The sequence below is a fragment of the Amphiprion ocellaris genome, chromosome 5 (genome assembly GCF_022539595.1).
Source record: "Amphiprion ocellaris isolate individual 3 ecotype Okinawa chromosome 5, ASM2253959v1, whole genome shotgun sequence".
Classification (NCBI taxonomy): Eukaryota; Metazoa; Chordata; class Actinopteri; family Pomacentridae; genus Amphiprion; species Amphiprion ocellaris.
Window position 1 is genome coordinate 29456179 of NC_072770.1, and position 21456 is coordinate 29477634.

Genomic DNA, 21456 nt, shown 5'->3' on the forward strand with positions numbered 1-21456 from the left:
GGCGTGGAAACAGGTGATGGAGGCACCAAGAACTCGGAAGTAAACAACGATGGCGTTACCGTCGCTGTTCCAGTGAGACAGAAAAGTACTTTGTAGAGCAGTTTTGTTTTGTTTTTTTTAAAGTGCGCCCCAGCAGTTTTTGTTCTTACAGGCTGCAATGTGCTGCGACTCCATAATGACAGTAGGTTAAGCAGCTGTGAAGGGATGTCAGAACAACAGGTATGTAAAGCCATATGGTAACTAGATCCGTTAGACTCCTGCTGAAAGTTTTCACACACGTCCCCACATCTACAACACTGTAAACACTAATGACTGTCGGTGAGTGGAGATGATGGAGATTATATTCACATGGGTGTGTCAGATTAAACGTGTCTGAACCTGCTGGTGTGTAATGAAGAAGTCTGTAGTGGATGTGTGGGAGAGTTAAACACAGGTTGGTATCAAGTGTAGGGAAACAACGGAGCTGCGTATTTAGAATATAAAATGAGTCACTATTTACCTACAGTTACAATTTACATAGTGGTAGTTAGACTACTAGTGCATTATTAAAATTATTAGATCCCTTAAATGGGATTGCCCATCTAAAAGTCTGTATTATTTACTCTGAAATTGAAATGTAGTTTATTTGAATTCCTGTAGGTAAAATTACCAAATTACCGCTACCTACTTTGATAAATTGCTAATTAGCATGTTAGCACTGTCGACTAAACTGCTAGCCTGCTAGCAAACGAACCACGTAGAGGCGAACTGCTAATTCACAACATGCATGCCAACTTTTATACTTTAAAAATAGACATTATTTTGTTTATCCAGTATATATTTGCAAACATTTATCGAAACTGTGTTACAAAACTACAGACTGTTATTATGCTAGTTAGCTTTTCTGCTCTGTGTAGCATTGCAGATTTAAGCTACTGTCCTTTTCAGTTCAGTGTGCTTTTTTTGGTTAACAATACAGCCAAAGCATCAAGGATAGTGCAATTTAAATATATATATATATTGAGAACAAAAAGCCGAGTCAAGAATATTAAGATTAAACGTTATTGTTTATGCAAAGAGTATAAAGATGTAGAACAGACAAACAATGCATAAGAGAACGATGAACATTTTGAAGATAATTTTTTTACTCATTTTACATATCACGACTTGTTAGGAAGATGGGGTCAAAACACAGGGTCAGGCTCACTATGGAGCCCCTGGAGCAGTAAGGGTTAAGGGCCTTGCTCAAGGACCCATCAGCGGCAGCTTGGCAGTTCTGCGGCTTAAATCCTCAATCAGTAGCCCAAAGCCGTAACTGCTGAGGCACCACTGCCACCGGGTAAAAATGTAAAGAAAATAAACTGATTAAGATGATATAAAAACAAGTGAAGGAGAAAAAAAATTGTAAATAGGAATTTCTGTGTGTGTGCCATGTATTTGATGAGCTGTGTCAATATATTTGTCATATTCAGCGATGTTTTAATTGTTACCTGAGCCTGTGACATGCAGTCACATATTGAGCAGCTGGCTATGCTGGGTGGCGTCTTTCCTTACGTAATCTGTTGTTTTTTATTGTCCTCTAGTTCTTTGAAGCATGTGATTAACAAGTCAAACTTCTTAAAGTTTTCCTGTGTTATGTCATTGTATATGTCTGTGACCACACACTCTTTGTTTTGTTGGTAGCCACCGTTTCTTGTGTTGTCCCTTCACTGTGGCTGGACTATGGTCACTGAGGCTATATTTGATCAGGATCTGTCTCTGCCTTGCATCACTGGCAGTAAAGAGATATTCTGTCAATTTACATTCATGGTTTAGGGCTAGATAGTAATGAAGTTTGTTCTGACTTTTGGTTTTATTCCTCCAGTGTTCCAGATAAGCATCTTTTGTGAATGTAATAGGCTGGATGACTGATTAGTAGTTGAGAGCAGTTTTGGTTTGGGATTGATCAGTGTTATGTGTTATCTGATCAGTATGTGTCAGAGCCAGTCGACAGAAGGGACTTTTTGGGGAGTTTAGCTCTTGGGTTTTTTGTGCCTGAAATGTCAGTCTATCTTGGGGGATTGATTTGAGATGTAACCAAATGTAATTTTTTTTCATTGTTAAAAATCATTGGGTAATGGCCTAAGCATGCCCTGCTTGCCTTGGTTGGTGTTTTTCTTTGGACTTTAATATGGACCTACAGAATTCTGCATGCAAGACCTCTATGGATTTCATCACCCATTTCATGTTGTGAAAAAAGAGGATTAGAAGCAAAGCCACAAAGTAAAAGCAAAATATTCTGTGGAACTATGAATTAGCATAGTTTTATTTTAATTGTTATTGCTGGTTCTCTGTGGAAAATAAATTTCAGAGTTTTTAACTAGGTCTTCATCCCTTTTGCTAGACAAAATATTACAGAATGAATCCTGGCTTGTGGTAGCAATATTGCGTGAATGCCACAGTCATTTAGTTTTAGCACAGTGATATTGTAAGACAATGTTGAAATATTTAAAACACTTTAATCACTTTGAGTAAGCTAATGTAATCTGTAATCTATTGTGAAATATATCGTAGAAGTAATCACTTGTGGGAATCAGATGATTATTATAAATATACTATGAAGAAATAGCACAAGATTTACAGAAGTTTTCATTATATTACTTTTCAACATTGAATCATGGTCAGTTCAATTTTGGGGGGTTTGTTGAGAAGAATTTCCAAAAAGGCTCTTTCATTTCAAAGTGAAAACTGATTTCTACAAAGTAATGTTATTCAATTAAAAAAATGTAAATGTAGAAGAAGTGATTGCATAGGTATTCATCTCCTTCATGTCAGTATTTAGTAGGTGACAATTGGCTACAATACAGCTGCAAGCCTGTGTAGAAAGATCTCAGTCAGCCTTGCTCATCTTCACACTGCAGTTTTGCTTCATTCTTCTTTGCAAATGTGCTCAAGCTCTGTCAAGTTGCATGGGGATAATGAATCATTCTCATTTGGATTGAGGTCTGGGTTTTGACTTGGTCAGTCCGTAACATTCACCTTGTTGTCTTTAAATCATTTCTTTTTAGCTTTGGCTGTTTGCTACAGGTCATTGCTGGAAAACAAACGAGAAACGAAAAGAGAACTGCAACAAGAGAGAAGTCCCTTGTTGCAATTCTCTTGCATCAGGTTATCCTCCATTACTTCCTTATGCTTTTCTGCAAAGGGTAAAATTAATACCCTCTACCTTTACAAGCCCTCCAGGGCCTGCTGCAGAGAAGCATTCATACATCATGATGCTGCCACCGCCATGCTTCACAGTGGGAATGGTGTTTGTGTTTATGCGCAGTGTTTGGTGTCTGCCAAACACAGCGTCTAGTCTGATAGCCAAAAATGTCTCTTTTGATGTCATCAAGCCAAAGAACCACCTTCCAGTTGACTTCAGACTTATCCAAATGCCTTCTGGTGAACTCTATTTGAGATGTAATGTTTTAATGTTGCTTTTGTCAACAGTGGATTTTTCTTTGTCACTCTCCCATGTAGCTTTGACTGATGAAAAACAGGCATGTATGAACAGTCTCTCCCATTTCAGATGCTGAAGTTTGTAACTCCTTAAGAATAGTCATGGGTGCCTTGGTAACCTCTCTTACCAGTTTCTTTGTTGCACAGTCACTCAGTTTTTAAGACGGCTGCTCTAGGAAGATTTACACGTGACATATTCCTGCCATTTATTAATAATGGATTTAACTGTACTCCAAGGCATAATCAGTGACTTGGAAACATTTGATACTTATCCCCTGAATTCCGCTTTTCACGAGTTGCTTGGATTGTTCTTTAGTCTTCATGGGGTAGCTATAGTCAGGAGTACTGACTCTCCAGTGAATGGAACTTACAGATACAGGAGTCTTTATACTACAATCGTTCGAGACACGTTTACTGCACTCACATCATCTTCATTTCACTGTGTGAGTTCTAGCACCGACTGGCTGCACCTGTGTTGAATTAGGTGAGTCATTTTTAAGGGGGTGAATACTTGTACAGTCAGTTATTTTACATTTATAGAAATATTTATTTGACATTACTTTGTATAAGTCTGTTTTCACTTTTACATGACGGAGTCTCTTTGGTAAATTCTTCTCACAAACAGCAAACTTTAGTGACCATGATTCAGTGTTGAAAGCAATAAAAAGGGAAAACTTCCAATGGGGGTTAATACAGGCACTATAGTTGAGAAGAAAAGGTTTGAAAACAGTTTTTGGAATGAGTACACTTGATGTTACAAGGCCCCTTCGTCTTTTTATTGAACATTCCTCATTACTTTGCAGATCTATGTGGAATTATTCAAGTTGCCAGATTCCTTTCACTCTCAGGGCCACGATGCTGAGAATTGCAATAGGATGGAGTACATAACAAAGTAACACTGTAATCACATTACAGTTGTCTGTAACACAGAAAGGTGTTTCTGTTCCTACTAATCATTTAAAGGTACTACTTTTACTTTATGATGGCCTTCAGCCTTCTGTAGGTGTCACTTTGATTATCTCAGACATGCAGTTGAGCCTTATTCTTTCTCACCACAGCATTTTTTCTACAAAGTGCTTTTTTGTCTGCTTTTCACTAACTTTGCTGTTGGCTTTGTGGTAATACTTTTGTTAAAAAGCTTAAAAGAAAGCTATTATTTCTGTTGTCCTTGTTGAGATGGGGAATTGTGCTAATACGTGAGAATATGTAAGATTCAATAAGTAAAGTAAAGCTTTACTTTAAAAAAAAAGTGTAATACATTGCCATTTTGAGTGATGTCCAAAAAAATGCTGTAATACTAAGAATAGCGGGCTTTGGAGCTTGTATGTTTGTTATGTCTATTGTGTCTTTGCAAAGACTGATAAATTTTTAAGAAAACGCTGTAATGTTGTGCCTTAACGGTAAGGATAAAGCATCATAACAGGTTGACTAGGGCGCAAAAAGTGTTGGACATTCTTCTTGTTAAAACCATTTGTTCGGAACTTGCCACTTGTTATCCGTTCCCCAATTTATAGACACATTTGGACAGATTTCTGACATTGGAAGTAATATGAAAAATGGAGCAGTGGTGTAGCATAATGGTAAACTGTGATATATACTGTTATTCTGCTACTTAGTATACTATAGTGGCATTTGTTTTCTATCTTTTCAGATAATACACAAGTTGACCATTCAATTACAAAATTCTGTGAATATATCACAAGACAAAATATGTGTCATTACTATTAAACCACATCTGTTTTATTGTTTTTCATGTTTGATGCCAGCACTCGCGATAGATTGTTCCTGTTGGATTTACTGTTTGGCCACGCTCCATGCGAATCCTAATTATTGCTACGAAGACTAATGATCCCACACTCTGCCCCCAATATTACAAATGATCTTATGCACAGCCCTGACTTTGAAGATACTTTCGTCTAGTGATCAACAATCTAATGTGAGTGATCAGTGGTTGTCAAAAATATATCACTTTTTGTGCTTGGCCAGAGATTCACAGCCCTGCTGCTGAGCTTTTGGGTTGTACACCAGTATGATTTATAACACACTGCTGTTCAGCTGTCATATCTCCTCCCTGTATTTCCTTTTTATCTGTGCTACACATCATGAACTGAGCTGTTAGGTTTATGGGCTCTTTAACTACCCCACTGTTAGATCTTATTGGATTCATTTGTCTTTTTAGGCCGGGTTAAGGCTTCACCCTGGGATTATTGCATCAGTGATCTTCGTCTCTGTGGCGGCAGTAGCTGCTGCCGTATTGATCATCCGAAAATACTGCTTCCCAGTCAAGTAAGCAAACTTTATTAATGAGCCTTAACGTGATTATTTTAAACTCTTAGTGCAGTGAAAAAAACAAGACCGTCCTCTGTCACGTACCTTTATTTCAGCGAGGCGACCTACAGATACTCACTGCTGAGGAGGATGGAGGATCAGCATTCAGCGCCAGCGGAGGAGGATGGTGACGGGGGGCCCTGCACAGTGGGAGAGGAGTCAGATGAGGTCAGTTCATCACCACTTGCCTGGTAGAAGCTATCACTGTCATCTGTCGCACAGTACAAGTCAACACAGCTGTAACTTTCCTCATCACATCACATGTCAATTGCGACTTCCTTTTTTCTTGTGACAGGACCTTTTGGAATAAATTGACAACTGGGCTGCCACTGGACTGGACACACTGAAAAGGAATTTATTGTCGATGAATTGTGTGCTTTAGGGCTGCAAATAATTATTCTGGTTGACACAACATCAGGAAACAATTTAAAAGTACAGGTCACTGATCTGTAAGACAGGGAAATGCAACAAATTCTCACATTTGAGAAGCTGGAGCTTTCAAATATTTGGCATTTTTACTTTAACAATAATCCACACAAATAGTCAAAATAGTTGCTGAGGATTAATTAATAGACTAATTGCTGCTCCAGTGTGGTTTGTGTGTTTGGATTTGCATTTATCATCTTAAGTTCTTTTTAGCTGTGTGTTGTCTTTGTTTGATGTGGAACTACTGATTTCATTTGCATTCTCACTGACACTGATGAGTTCAGCAGATCCCCTTTTTATGCATAAGGCATGGCATGCACTTCTTTTAAAGTGTCATCTAACTATTGATAAAGCTGCATCTCTTATTGGTTTTCTTCCCCTAGGTGACATGCAGGCTATTTCCAGAGCCTCTGATAGGTAAATGTTGTACTTGCAGGAACAACTCAGGATTGGGGAAAAAGAAAAGCTGTTTTTAGAGCATCTCTGTTTTTGAATCAGTGTTCTGCTAAAATATGGTACAGTAGAGCATCAATCAAATCTTCAGGATTAGAATCATGAAGTATTGATTAAACTAATGGTCAATGTGAGTTACACAGCATGCCTGGTTCTTGAAATTAGACTACAACTAATTTGAAAAGTATGATATAACAAATTTCACAAATTGCAAACCTCGGCTGACAAATTATAGGAAAACCCAACATGAAGTGTCTCAGTAAGAGGCTGGGCTTCATTGTGCCTTGGCATTGATTTTAAAATTCTCTGGAACTCTACAGGAGGGTTTAAACATCGTTCTTCCAAAAGATATCCCCTCGTTTGGTGTTTTGATGGTGGTTGTAGAGAACGCTGTCAGTCCAAAGTCTCCCATTGGGTTCAGTGGGGTTGAGATCTGGTCACTGCAAAATCCACAGCATATTATCCAAATCATTTTTATACTCATCAAACCATTTCATGACCCTTTGTGCGTCTTAAGTGGGTTCATTGTCATCCTGGGAAGACCGAGAGAGAAATCAGAATAGAAATGTTACATCAGAGTAAAGATGATCAGTCAGAACAAAATGATGTTGATTTGCAGTGACCTCTCCCTCAGTGTTATACTTTCTGCACCAGACAATACTAAAGGGTGCACTAGATCAGTCCATGTCTGCAAATCTGCATGGGGTTCAGGCTTTTTCTTTAATTTGTCATCCATCTGTACATTTTAACGACATATTTTTCATTGTTGCTGTATTTAAAAGGAATCGACTTCTGCAGCCAAACCCATGTCCTTGATGGATCTCCTGGTAATGTGAAAGGGAGTCTAATACTGCGGATTTTTCAAAGATGCAAGACTCAGATTCTTCACATTTTCACGTCGTATGAAATGCTTTATTAGTTGACTTGAATAAAAAAAATATTGCATTCATTCTGGCACGATACAGAACTGAAAAGAAACTGAAAAAACAAAGGTTGCTAATACTGTATTAAGGTAATAATCTGCTTTGAAATGGCTAAATATTCTTAAAATGAATAAATCATAAACAGAACTTTTCATCGTTGGTGAATAGGGCTTTAGAAGGAGTATACACCTTAACATCCACTCAGTGTTAGTCTGAATAAGTCTGCCACAGAACATGAGTAATATTATCTCACAGTTTTGAACTAAGCAGTTGCAAATCATCTCATGGAGCTATGACATTTCAGATACACCCTAATTGATCTGAAGCTAAAAATAGTCACAGTAAGACCCCGGCTATCTACCAGTTGGCTAGTTCCCTTTGAAATTATTTCCTTTTGCATGCTGTCATTCCACTCAAAGTCAATTTGCTGTAGAGTCCACTGACTCTGTAATGGACTTCTAGGCTGACTGATGTTGCATGATGTTTTTTGACAGCTGTGTTTCCACAAAGGAAAAAGAATCAGCAACTCCACCTGCTTGGGAGTTGTGAGCGAACATGATGTGAACATGAGTGTCACCGAGATGCCAGTGGCACTTCAGATTGATTAATAATTAATCAGAAATCACTCTTTTTTTTCATTATGGTTTGTGTGATCAACAAATGAGGCACTGAAGCCAATCTATTGTCATCTGTCTCTTCTTGTTAGGACTCTGGAGTGTTATTGCAAATTCCCCAAACATTGAATGAGAGTTGTTTTCTCTGCTGTTACTGATGTTGGTGTTTGTAATATTAATGATGTCTGCTGTGTCTTTTTATGTTTGAGTGTACATTTGAAAAACATTAGGGTGGTTAGGTACTAAATATTCATCCTGTGGACTGTCTGAAGTGTGCTTGGATTGTCCTTGTTCAATCCATCTCATGAACTTGATGATCCGCCTGCTCCGCCTCTTATCTGAGTGTCTGCCTTATTAGAGGGGAGATATTATATTCAAGTATTTAAGTATTGCTCACTTCCAAATGACAGACACAAGAGCTGTGAAGGGTTGTATCGCAAACACTTGCCTGTGTTTGTTCACTGCTGTCTGTACATTGTCTGTAATGGCACAGAATTAAACTAAACGTGGATATTTGGTTCTCAAGATGATATCTGGCCCTTTTCTCTGCATGTTTAATGTTCCTACTGATCAGTGAACGGTAGTACACAAAGACCCTCTGCTGGTTGTCTTTAGTATTACACCATGCTACCAATCAGGATCTCATGGGTTAAGATACCATAAAACATTTGCTGTATATGAAACTGTTTGTATTCTGTGGTTTTATTTACCATAGAAAAGCAACCATTTTCATTTTCAACATTGCTGATAAGAATTTGATTTGGGGAGCTCATGCAAAATGAAAACAAACGGCACCCTTTGGCCTCCCACAAGATCCCTAGTTCACTGTGGGAGAATGTTAGTAATCTCAATATTCAATGTAGTTTTAAGTAAAAAAAAAAAAAAAAAAAATACCTTTAAGGTATGACTGTTGCATCCAGAAAGCCTTGTGTCAATATTTCAGTTGGTTAGAGCTTATATGATGAATATTCTTAAATACAGGAGCATTTATTCAACTTCATATGAGTGCAGAAAATGATGACAACGTAAGAGCTCGTCATACGTGAAGTAGATATTCAGGTACTGTTCAAGGATCAGCAGGGCAGATACTTACTCACACAAGGGCTTGATCTCTGCCTTACAGGATTATTGTGTCTTTCACCATCTGAAAGCGTCTCATGTTTCCTTCCTGTGCAGTTAAATGTCTTGGTAAAAACACCACATGCATTGCCTTATTTATGATATTCCAATAAATCCCATTCTTACACTTTCTCTGTCCAGGTTTGTAAATTATTGTCTCATGTGACACCGCACTGTTTTTAACTTCTTATGGGAAAATGTGTTTCCACCTTTAGCAATGCCTGTTATTTACATTTTTGTGTAAAATCATTAGTTTTTTCTTTAAACTTTTTTTGTGTTTGACATGCTTCGTGTGTTTCACTCAAATTAACATATGATTAGAAAACTCTGACAACTGGTACAGTATGTCTTTACATCCTTTTTTCATTTACTCATCCAATTTGAAATATGAAGCGTTTGACCTTTTTTCCAATCTTCTTTGTGCCTTTTTTTCCTCTCCGGGTTTCAGATACCCGTTTGCATTCCAGCTAAACACAATCTGCCGTGTGCAAACCTCATTGTTCACACAAATAGTATCTGTTACTGGTGGACACCTTCCCTTGTTTGACATTGTAAAAAACCTGAAACGTGATCTCTATCCAGTTCACTGTAGGTGTGGTTATAGATTATGTCGCATCCTTGTTTTTTTGTAGTGCAAAGACGAAGGAATTATCGGGACAAGTACACAGATGAGATGACACCACAAGCTGTGCTCTATCTATATTTTTTGTTGAGTGCTTGAAGTACACATGAAGGACCTCAACTTTTCCTCTTTGGACAGAACAAAGCGCTCTGATTTGTTGCAGATATGAGATATCGAGGTAAGATTTGACTTTATTTAAAAACAAGTCCTTTCTGTTCTATGACTGCAAATCTGCATCTGATTTCTCTTTGTTGTTGACAGCCGCTTTGCACCTTGCTGCTGTAATTGTTGTCCTCCTAATCACATGGGGAATCTCCATCAATTCCTTTGATGCACAAGAGAAAGTGGAAACATTTCTCGGTAAGATCTGTTTTGGGTTTTTTTTGTTTTGTTTTTTTAACTTTTCATTACAATTTAAATCCTGGGGTACATTAAAGTCTAGCATCTCAATAAAAGCTATTTCCATTCTGTCTCCATTCTTTCATTTTAGAGTTTTATACTGCGGATCAAATGAAACCAAAATTCAAAACAGGTAAGTCTGACATTCTCAGTTTTTAACACTTAATATGAAATATGTATTCTCTCTCAAGCGTTTTTTCTGAATTGAATAATGGTAGAAATAATTTTTCCTGAGAGTAGGAATAAAGTGTGGCCCATTCTAGCTCTTAAATGTAAAATTGGATGTCATTTTCAGCCCTTAGGACTTCTTCAAGATGAGCAGTCATAGTCAAACAGAGGCGCTGGTGTGTTACATAATCTATACCATAATAACCCATCTGATGGTGATTAGAAATTCATGTTCCTTCATGTTGAGACAAGAACAATCCTAGGTTTGCTTTCTAGCTTATTTGGCAAAATACTGAAGGTTTTGACAACGAGGATACAAGAAATCTGACCTTTAATATGCTGTCATTGTCATATCCGTTAAAACCTAAACTTAACAAATGATCGTATAGTATTTACAGTAGTAGTATTCTAAGGGTACAGGGCAGATCCAGGATATAATAACAAAACACTGCAATCTGATTGTCAGCTCTGTCTATTTAAAGAAGAACCTCTCATGGTATACAAGAGGTGAAAACCTGAGAGGCCGCCAAGTGCACTCATATTTACCTCCTCCTCAATCAGTACCAACTGCAGCTCCTTCAGCACCTGTCCCTGAGGGCATCTGTGGTTGTTGGAGTCACTGTAATTATACTTATCACTTTAACAGCCTCAAACATCCTCACTCAGGTAAAGAGATCCCAATAAATGGTATTATCTCATGTCACACTAAGTCGGCCATTTACCTTATCACTTACCCTTGTGGGAGGTCATATGTGGGTAAGACAAGTAGAGCAGAGCAGAGCAGAGCGCTGAAAACTCCTGTTGCTAGACATGGAAGCACAAATGAATACAAAAACATGAGGTACTAAATCAACCAGAGTTGACTACAGTGCTACATATAATAAGACAGGCTTCAACAAAAATATATGTGAAAATTCAAGACAGAAAATGGGATCAAAATAGATGAAATATAAATGGTGCAAAATAAGACAACGTAAGATCGAATTCTAAAATTCAGTAAATGTACAATACTAAAGTATTAAGACCACTAAGAGCAACCAAAAGCCATTGCAAACATGTAAGATTAAAGATTTTTGTTAAAATGGTAATAGAAGAAGAACATTTGATTGAAACAGGAAGTCTGTTTCAAAGGCAGTTAAAAGCAGCAGTTCTGAGGATCTAAGAGGCTGTGAAAGTAAAATCAATTACAAGCTCTTAGGTTATCATTTATTTATATGGTAATCATCTGTTAATCTTCTATTCGTGATTAATTTCTTGTATGTTGACTATTTTTCAGAGAGACAGAATTCTTTTGTGTTCAGGGTTGCAGGTTGGCTGTAATGAGACATTTGCTCTTTACACAACAAAAGTCAAAAATAGAGATCTTCTCAGGTCTGGAGTTTCAGTCTGAAGAGGCTCCTCGGTCAAATTATGGGCTGTAGCCAAGGTTACAGGTGCTTGTAAGCATTTCATCTCTGGGAAGCTGTTCTGTCTAAGAAATGTACCTGTGTGTTTACTGTCATGCTATAAATAAGCTGTCATTGTTGTTCTCCAGGAGAGATATAATGAAGAACCTGGACAAACTGTTTTCCTCTTATTTATAACGTATACAATATTTAATTTGCCAATGACCCAGTAAAGTGTTGGTTTTATGATTTAAGGCAATAAATCAACAAAGCCTAGAGGTAGAGTAGGGACAGAGTAGTTCTGAAATGTACCCAGGTGCCAAGCTGTGCCTGGTTTTATAAGCAAATAAAAGAACCCTAAAATCAATTCTCTGTTTAACAGGTAGCCGGTGAAGAGATGCTGCTACATGTGTAATACTTTCTGTTTTATTTGTACCAGTTAGGAGTCTCGCACCAGCTGGAGACGAGACATCGGGGACGGGCCGAGTTGAGTTGCAGTAATGTGGCCTGGAGGAGATTAATGCAGTGGTTACAGTCCTCATGCTGCTGAGACAGAGGATGGATTTCAATTTGAAAGTGGCACCCTTACACCACAGAGTTAATCTGTTTGTCGAATTATCCAGCAGCAGTATATTTTGTTGAATTGAATCATCCTATTTCCTCTCTGAGATACACTGGAACTGAGAAGTTATCACTCCTACCAAGAGGAGGTAGCTTAGATGTTTTGCGTTCCTAGAGGGAACACTATTGAATCTACGCTTTGAAAACCCTGCCACCTCACCAACTGAATATAGATTTTGATTTCAAGTGTTTTCTTTTATACTCGATAAAGATACTTAACCTAAGGATTATATATTGAATTAAAAGTGTGGTATGGTTCTTTTTGAAGTTTTTTGATTAGCTGCTCCTGCCACCGTTTGTTTTTGAAATTTGCATTCAGTGGAGGCCTCTTGATTGTTTTTCCTCACCGGAATAACGCAACATGATTATCTAATCACCATCAGACGCGTTATGAGGATGTGGCCTATATAACATACAAGCACCTTCGTCCTTGTATGACTGGTGATTTTGAAGAAGTGCCTGAGGGAAATGTCATCCAAATAAATGAGAAATGCATATGGAGCAGTGGAAGCCTCTCTGCAGCCCCTGGCGTGCAATATTTTTCTATTACTAGAACTCATCTTTTTTACATTACACAATTCCCTCAGTAACTGTATCTATCAGGAGGTCTTTTCTGTCCCTTTATTCAACATTTTCAGCTACAACTGCATCTGTGCCAAAGTGCCGCCTCTCCAGACTCTGCCCGCCTCAACATTTTGCTTTACATATCAGGAGCGGAGCGGCCAACGTTGTTGGGCCAAATATCTGTTTCGATGGTAAAATGTATGTATTGATGTGGGGGCAGCTGAATTAACTGAAGACAAAACCAGAGACTCTGCAGTGAAACTCATCTGTGTCTCCACAGCATCATGAGCCACGTGTTGAACAATGTGGGACCAGGACTTAACATTGTGGTGGTAAATGGTGAGTAAAATACCCCAGACAATACTAATCATGTAAAGTAGTGGCATTTAAATAATCTAAAATGTTAATACATTTTTTTAAAACATGAAACTTCATTCTTGACCTTGAAAACAGCAAAATATCACCTCGAGGTCTTGTTAGTAGCTCTTCTGGAGTTTTCAGTTTTATTGTGGCTAATTCAAAATATTCTCATTCTATTATTATTATTATTCTTCCAGTCAATTATTTTAAAAATGTGTTTTTTCGACCGCAGGGGAAAGTGGAGTTGTAGAGAAATCACACTATCTTGATATGAATGCAGGAAGTAAGAGGTTTTTAAAAAAAATCTTTTATTCAAGTTTTCAATTTCAAACTTTATTAAAGCCTTTCAACGATGGTAATTTTTTTTCTTCTGAAAATTAAAGACCCAGAAGACATCCTAGCGTACCTGAAGGAGATTAAACCTGGAATGATTGTCTTGGTGGCCTCCTTTGATGATGTGACAAAGAAGTGAGTCCAAATTTCAATGATTCAACGTGTTAAAATGATTCCTTATCACAAAATCTGACCCTGCTGTACCACTCTGTGGCAGGATGACAGATGAAATGAGGGAGATATTCGTTGGGATGGGAAGCGCTTTGATCAAGTCTGTAAAACACAGAGACAGCTGGGTGTTTGCTGGGAGAGCAGGAGCAAAAAGCAAAAGCCTCTTTGAGAAGGTTAGTGAACCTGCTCAACGCTGTTTTATTTGTTCTATTTGTGTCAGAAAAGACCATCTATTTTAAAATGGGCTAAAAGTTAAAAAGAAGCGTGTTTTCTTCCATTGTTCTCCTGTCAGCAAGCTGCTCATGATGAGAAAACCAACATTTATGAAGGATGGCCAGAGATGGTGGAGGTGGCCGGCTGTTTTCCAAGAAACCAGACTGACAGACTGACTGACTGACATTTGTGATGAACTGCTAAATGTGATGGAAGTTTCTGTTTTTTAAATGGCCTTTCAAGATTTCTCTGTAAATTGACGCCGCTCCAAATGGTGTCAAATCTCTTTCTAAAATTAAAAGCTTAAGATCCCTGTTTCCTGCAGGTTCCCTGAAGGTTTCTGTTCACTGGGATTGTTATTTATGGTATCTGTCTGCAATTGACAGAAGCATTTATACATTAGAATAAAATGCTCTAATTTACAGGAAACTACAGTTAAAATTAATTTTGATGACTTTGTCAACATCTTTTAAATTCAGTATTTAATTAGAAAATTAGGTATATTAAAAAATAAACCTCATATTTTGAGCACTGTGATCAATTATGCAATGATTACTTAACAGTTTACGTAAATTACAATAGAGACATCTACATAGCAGATACAACAATTAAATCTGATGGGTAATGAGATGACTGATGGGAGAAGTAAGAAAAACTTCATATTCATATTTTCCACTTTTCTCATATATTTGTGTGAAATCCTTGATAATTTGAACAGTTTTTTAAAATGAAGCAATTTGAGCTTCTTTGAGGGGAAATTTGTTGAAACTCCAACTAGACTCTCTTTTTTTATTTAACAAGAGGCCACAAGTCAAAATCAATGGGAAATGACTGGTTTAAATTTTGATAGTGCTGCGTATTTTATGATCCTATAATCTGTTTTTACACACGAAAATGTAATTTCACGTTGCATAAATGTACTAGAGTAAAGCCTGCAATATCTTTCCCCTGAAATACTTGCAGCTTGTATTTACAGTTTGAATTAAATTGAACTTCTACTAAAATGCAGTGCTTGAGTATAAGTTTCCGTTACTTTCCACCCCTGCTGTATATTTCTGAGGACTTTCGGCCTGTTCTCTCTGAGTTTCTCTTCTACTCGGTGGCTGCTTCTCTGGGATCATCACCACTGGTCCGAGCACTGAGCTCTTTCCCCTCTCTGTGCCATTCTTGGCTGCTGGAGCAGAGAGAGAGTAACCTCAAATTATTGCTGAAACGCTGTCCGCTCTGAGTCCAGCAGGCATCTGTGCAGGCACCAAATCTGGATTATGCTGAGGACATGGGAGTCACGCATGGGAAGAAGGTGAGGTTTTTTTTTCTTTTTTCTTTTTTTTAGTTAACTTCTTCATTTATTTTGCTCCTTCTCCATGAGACAAAACATTTCTCAAGTCATGTTTAAATCATCCGGCAGAAGCATCCATGTGGCAAAAAGCCTTTCTTGGCATGCATTGTGTTTTCGAGAAGAATGAGTGACAGATAACGGAAAATCCCAGAGTTGCAATATGTTCTTTTCCTATTTGTATTATTCATGTATGCTTTTAAAAACTAAAGCGTTTGTTTTACAGTACCCTACTTCTGTGATGTGTTTTCTGTTGTCTCTACCTTTTACCCATTTCCCAAAGGCAGTTAGTGCTTGAACCAAATGCAGGTCTTTATCCAACTGAAGAGACGCCCACTGAAGAGTGGGCCTTGGAGACTGTTTATCCTGTCATGTCCTATTAATTCTTCTCCACACAATATCCTCTGTGTGAGAGTTAGCCAAACAGCAGGACTTCCCCCTCATCAACCAAACAGCGTCTAGCAGCTAGTTGTCATTAAAATGCTGTCAGTGTTCATCTACATTCCCTCTCATTCTGACGATTCGCTGTCATCTTGACAAATTTTAATTTATTCCTCTCGTCGTGCTGAAATTTGAAAACATTATGCAATGCTATTATATTTTTTTTGTGTGCGTAGGTAAATGATGAGACTACAACAGACACTGTGGAGCTACTCTGACTAAAGAAGATCATGCACAGAGATTCTACCACAAACAGAAAGTCATTAAATATTTCATCAGACAGCAAAAACTGCAAGAAACCAACTGAAGTGTTTACTGAACTGTCCAGTCTGATTCCCACAAGGGGAATAGTTCTTGTCTCAACTATTAATTCTGCTCAAACTCCAGCAAATGAGTGACTCTGGGCATCAAACTGTGTTTTGTCTGCTCCTGTCATTAATGAGGTGGCAGCCTTCCACCTCACCGCTGAGATCACTCGCTTCGCTGGACATGTGGAAGTGGAGCTGGCACTTGATTTGTTTGTCAGCATCATAATACAGCTTTGTGTTGCTTCCATTTGCATGGAACAGCAATGTTGACCTGACTGGGAGATCTCTATCTGTGTAATTTTTTCGTAAAGACTGATGTTTAGAAAATGCACCATGTGCCTGGAATAAGTTAATAACCATATTATATTGTATTTTGTCCTTTTTTTCTTTTCACAGAGAGATCTCCAACATTTTCCAGGTGAGACACATCTTAACTGGTCTGGTGAGAAAACTATTGTAATATTTCAATTTGTTTTCCTATTTATTGGTACATAATGGTTTCAAACTTGTTATTTTGACTGTAGGGTTTTATGCCTCATGTGAGCTTCTTGCTGTGAGGCAGCACATTATTACCCACTGAGCCAATGTGGCTTCTGTCATGTCTGCTGTTATTGTCATTCTCATAAAGAAACGGCATAAAGTGCTCACCTCTGTTGGCCTGCTTGTGTGGCTCAGGGAGGAGAAAGACCAGAGAAATCAGGGATACGTTGTAATTTGTGTGACTCCGGCTATAAAGCACATACGGACACTGTAGTATTTGCAGAAGAGACATTTTTATCGATTTGGACTGTCGTTAAGAGTTAAGAGGGTTAGAGATAATTTGTTAAGCCAATGAACTGTTATGTGGTTGTCAATAAACCATTTGCTTAGAGACATTTGGCAAGTCAGCTGAATTGTGCTTTAAAGCCAGACCATAACTTTGGAAAAAAGGAAATACTAGAGCTTTCTTCTTGCAAATGAAAAGCTGAATCCATAAGAAACAAAAGACTTCAGCGTTCGTTTCAGAGGGTTTTGTTGCTGCAGCCATTCTGGATATGCACAGTGTATCTAACTTACCCTGGCTAATGTTAGCAAACTTTGCACAGAAATCTCTGTGTAAATGGCATTTATGAGTCACTGACTCTAACTCTAGCTTATGTTTTAACATTTACTATTATCCTCTAGCTTGTGGCCCCATTGACTACCTTTCAGTAAAAGCTACACAGGCCAGCTTTAAGGGTCTTTGGGTAACATCCAAGCTGTTCTAAATCTTTGATCTTAAAGTATATAGAGACTAGAATGAGCCTCTGCTGTCAAATATATACTGCAGGTGTGATCCAGAATAGATAGAAACAGGCTTGAAATAAGAGAAATCAATACAGTGATTGACAGTGGGGCTGAAAATCTATGCTCAGGTAGAAGCACTGTGACATTACTGGAATATTACTCAACTACAAGTAAAACTGATGGTGTTAAAATAAACATTTCTGCAGAATCTTCCTAAAAACTACTCAGATTTTTATTGTATTTTCAATAACAGGCATTCAATCAAAAGGGGGGATCCATGTAGAAAATATCTACCAATGGATTAAAGTGAAATAATTTCTTTTCTAAGCAAATATAGAAATGTAGCATGATTTTTATTAGAAATATTAAACATATTTTTTTAACCTGTCTAGAACCATGTACATTTCCATTAATGCACTGCAAACAAACAGCAAGTAAGAGACTCTTGGACATGCTAACATATCTTGCACAGTTCATTCTCCGAACCTTCTGCTCAGTTTTAGCAGAGACTATCCTGCTTCATTTGGATGTGCAGTGGTCACTGGCCATCTGTCTGCTGCAGCATTTTTTCATCTTTATGTTATGATTTTCATTGGCTCTTTTGCAATCTGATAACCTTGCTTCTTACAAAAATGCTGATGGAAGGAAATCAATTCAAATTGAAGGCCTACTCAGAAGTGAAATGTGATTTTAAAGGTAACAAAGTAGATTAGATTGTGTAATACATACTAGAGTAAAGGTACAGACATGAAAGAAATGACTCCATCCATCCATCCATCCATCCATCCATCCATCCATCCATCCATCCATCCATTATCTAGACAATGCTTAATCCTCATTAGGGTCACAGGGGGGCTGGAGTCTATCCCAGCTGCCTTAAGGTGAAGGCAGGAGACACCCTGGACAGGTCACCAGTCTATCACAGGACTACACATAGAGACAAACAATCACATTCACGTATACGGACAATTTGGAATCATCAATCAACCTCAGCCTGTTTTTGGACTGTGGGAGGAAATGTAATCCATTACTTTCATGTCTGGTGGCTAACAAGTATGTAGTCAGTTTGCCAGTCGAGGTTCTTTGTTTTTGTTTGGTGTTCCCTAAAATTACCATAAAGTCATTCCCATTAAAGCAATTCCCACTGAAGTCACTATTATCTGGTCACTCAAACTTTCTGTTCTTGTACCTTACTAATACAGTTGTCTATCGAGGTTCATTTTGTTGGATTTTGAATTTGGTTGAGGCTCAGCTGGTTTTAGGGACACCACTGTTACTAAGCACATAAAAAGGAGATGTGTAGCATTTTAGTCGTGATGAGCAGATCATTGGCATAAACCACCTCCTCCCTTCATTACTGCATAAAATAAATCACACTATAAAGCCAGATATGCCACGTGAGCAAACACTGTGACAAATTAACATTTCAATGATCATGACCGAGCTTCAAGTTTCACTTTTGACTTTGAACAGTTTGGCAAGAAATAGTCATTACCTGTGTGTTCAAAGAAGATGTGGATGCCTTCCTTGATCTTTCTCCAGATTATTTCTCTATTACTTCTCCTGCTCTGTTTTCTGTTTTCTATCGTAACGCACATCAGGTTTTGTTGATTGTTTCACTAAAGGCTAATAGTACTAAACTGAATCTTTACCATCTGAGTGAAAGTGCCACAAAGAAATCATCTTGGTAGAAACACATAGACTCCAGTTAGATTTTTTTCCTCTCTTTAGCCTCCATGATGAAGACACCCCAACCTGAACAGGAGGATCAATTCCCAGAGCTTCAGGGAATTGGTCCATCCCAGCTACACAGTGAAGAAGAGGGCAGCCACCTAATCAGACCCCACAAACCTCTCAATCCTATAACTGCCTCCAAGAGCCATCAGGAGCTCCACAAAGAACTGCAGATGACCCACAAGAGGTTGGACAGAGGCACCGAAAACACATAAACACTCACACTTGAGTTTAATAATTTATATAAATCATTAGATCCTCGTGTGTTTCTGACAGGAGAGTGACTCAGGAAGGAAAGACTGAACTCCAGAGAGCTCTGGAAAAGAGAAAATGGGAACAAAGGATGAAGGCGAGCAGAGATCAGCAGGAGGCAAACAAGAACACGTCACCTCTTCATCAAGAGCTGCTGAAAAGACAGCAGAGGCTAGAAAACGTACGCACAGGAGTAGTAATATTGTTGTTTTCATTATTTCCTCACAAATATTCCCGTTAGATCTGCTTAACAAACCATCACCATGGTTAAAATTAGAAATGAAATGTGTTCTTCTGCCCACAACCTTTAATAATGCATCGTATCAGATAGGTAATATAATATCTACACAGAGGAGCGTGACATTGGTTTTGTAATTGTGTGATTATTTATGGCTGTGTGGAATATCAAGTTGTTCTACAGTCAGCCAAAGGAGGGCAGTACAGTCCAATTTTGGCTCCTACAGCAAATCCATCCATCTACTTGACATTATCCCTGTTTTACTATCTTCTCAGGGTTAATACAACCTCCAAGTCCATGAATGAGGAGCACTGAACACTGAAGAGAATTATGATATACATGATTTTTCAGTGTGTCCTAAGAACTATTGATAGAGTGCCTCTGTCATATTTAACAGTGATGGAGTGTAGTAAATTCTCTTACAGTAAAAACAGAAATGTACCACTGTAAAAATCTTTTGTTTCAAAACAGATAAAAGGTATCAAAAATACAAATATTCAGTGCAGAAAAGTATCCACAGTGAGTGTTGTATTGTGAAGGAGTATATTTCCATTAGCTCCAAGGTGGGGCTATTTGTGTTGTATTTTATATACTTTTATCTATAATTTTTCATCAGTCTTAATTTGTGAAGTATCTTAGACACTATAGATTCCAAATTAATGTACTGGGTTAAAGAAAAAGGGCAATATTTTCTGTACCTTTGAATTGTAGTGAACAATACGTCTGGTATAAAAAGGAATATTACAAGGAAAATTAAGTACATAAAGTTTGTGCTGCTATAATGCAGCACTTATGTCCTCAGTGACATTTGACAACTGTATATAGAGAACTGGTTCAAACTAAATGTCTTTAAAATGGTGCTTTTGCACTGTCATTACACACATTAGCTATAAATTTACCTTTGTTTTTATTTCTCCACAGCTGGAAAGAGAGGAAAAATCCAAGCAAGAGGAGCCAGAGTTCCTCCAAGTCAAAGAGAGACTGAGGAGGACCACAGTTATGGACGCAGGAGAAAAGCAAGTGTGACAGTTAAGATGTGTGACTTTGTGTTTTCTGTTGGCCGTCAACACAATAGACTGATGGGAATGAGCAACTTGGTGAAGGGACGTTAGTGTCATCTGCTAGAAATAGATAACGCAGCTCAGTATTAATAATCAGGGCGACACCTTCCGCTCAAGTGGAGACACATCATTAGCTGAGAGGCCACAAGGGAAAAATATTTCTGTTTTTTCTTAATACTATGCTGTTAGAAATTAGAAACCAAAATGTGCATAGATGAAAGCTTCATTATTTTTCACCACCTCTGTGTATAAAGTTGAATTAGAGGGCTGGGTCTTTATGTCCTATAATGCATTAAACAGACAGGATGGCAAAAAACAGGTTTTGTCACACATACATGTATGATTTATCATGTTTTCTCTCTAACAATGCAGATGAAATTCACACAGTAATGATGTAGTGCTTCATGTTACTGTTTGGTAACATGTTTTATTTACATATCTGTACTATGTGTTGCCGTAGTTATTAATAATTATCATCAGTACCATAATGTCATACTACATAGAAAATCGGGTATAATTGAAGGTATCAAGATATGATGTGACTGTCTGTTACTGTAGATCAAGAGATATTAAATAAACATGAAATAAAATGTTACTTAACAAAACCACTTAATTGAAGGTTAATAGTTATAATGTAGTGCTATCTCCAGGTTGCACTACAT

General features: G+C 37.8%; 2 protein-coding genes across 4 annotated transcripts; both read left to right on the forward strand.

Moving 5' to 3' along the window:
* Positions 1-9: 9 nt before the first annotated feature.
* On the forward strand, positions 10-14493 carry si:dkeyp-67f1.2 (uncharacterized protein LOC556106 homolog). The gene is made up of 12 exons (XM_023280308.3): positions 10-219; positions 5639-5745; positions 5844-5955; positions 9955-10122; positions 10206-10304; positions 10435-10476; positions 13156-13279; positions 13362-13420; positions 13674-13724; positions 13825-13909; positions 13992-14118; positions 14238-14493. Exons 4-12 carry the CDS (start codon positions 10110-10112, stop codon positions 14340-14342), a joined length of 705 nt encoding a protein of 234 aa, XP_023136076.1. The 5' UTR covers positions 10-219; positions 5639-5745; positions 5844-5955; positions 9955-10109; the 3' UTR covers positions 14343-14493.
* Positions 14494-14643: 150 nt separating this feature from the next.
* On the forward strand, positions 14644-21402 carry LOC111575292 (actin-associated protein FAM107A). 3 transcript variants are annotated; one of them, XM_055010722.1, is made up of 5 exons: positions 14644-15458; positions 16640-16685; positions 19241-19430; positions 19499-19676; positions 20655-21402. In XM_055010722.1, exons 1-5 carry the CDS (start codon positions 15435-15437, stop codon positions 20757-20759), a joined length of 543 nt encoding a protein of 180 aa, XP_054866697.1. In that variant the 5' UTR covers positions 14644-15434; the 3' UTR covers positions 20760-21402. The 3 variants fall into 3 exon arrangements, with proteins under 3 accessions (XP_054866697.1, XP_054866698.1, XP_035808743.2); XM_055010723.1 differs by having other exon boundaries at positions 19520-19676; XM_035952850.2 differs by having other exon boundaries at positions 16640-16661.
* Positions 21403-21456: the final 54 nt, after the last annotated feature.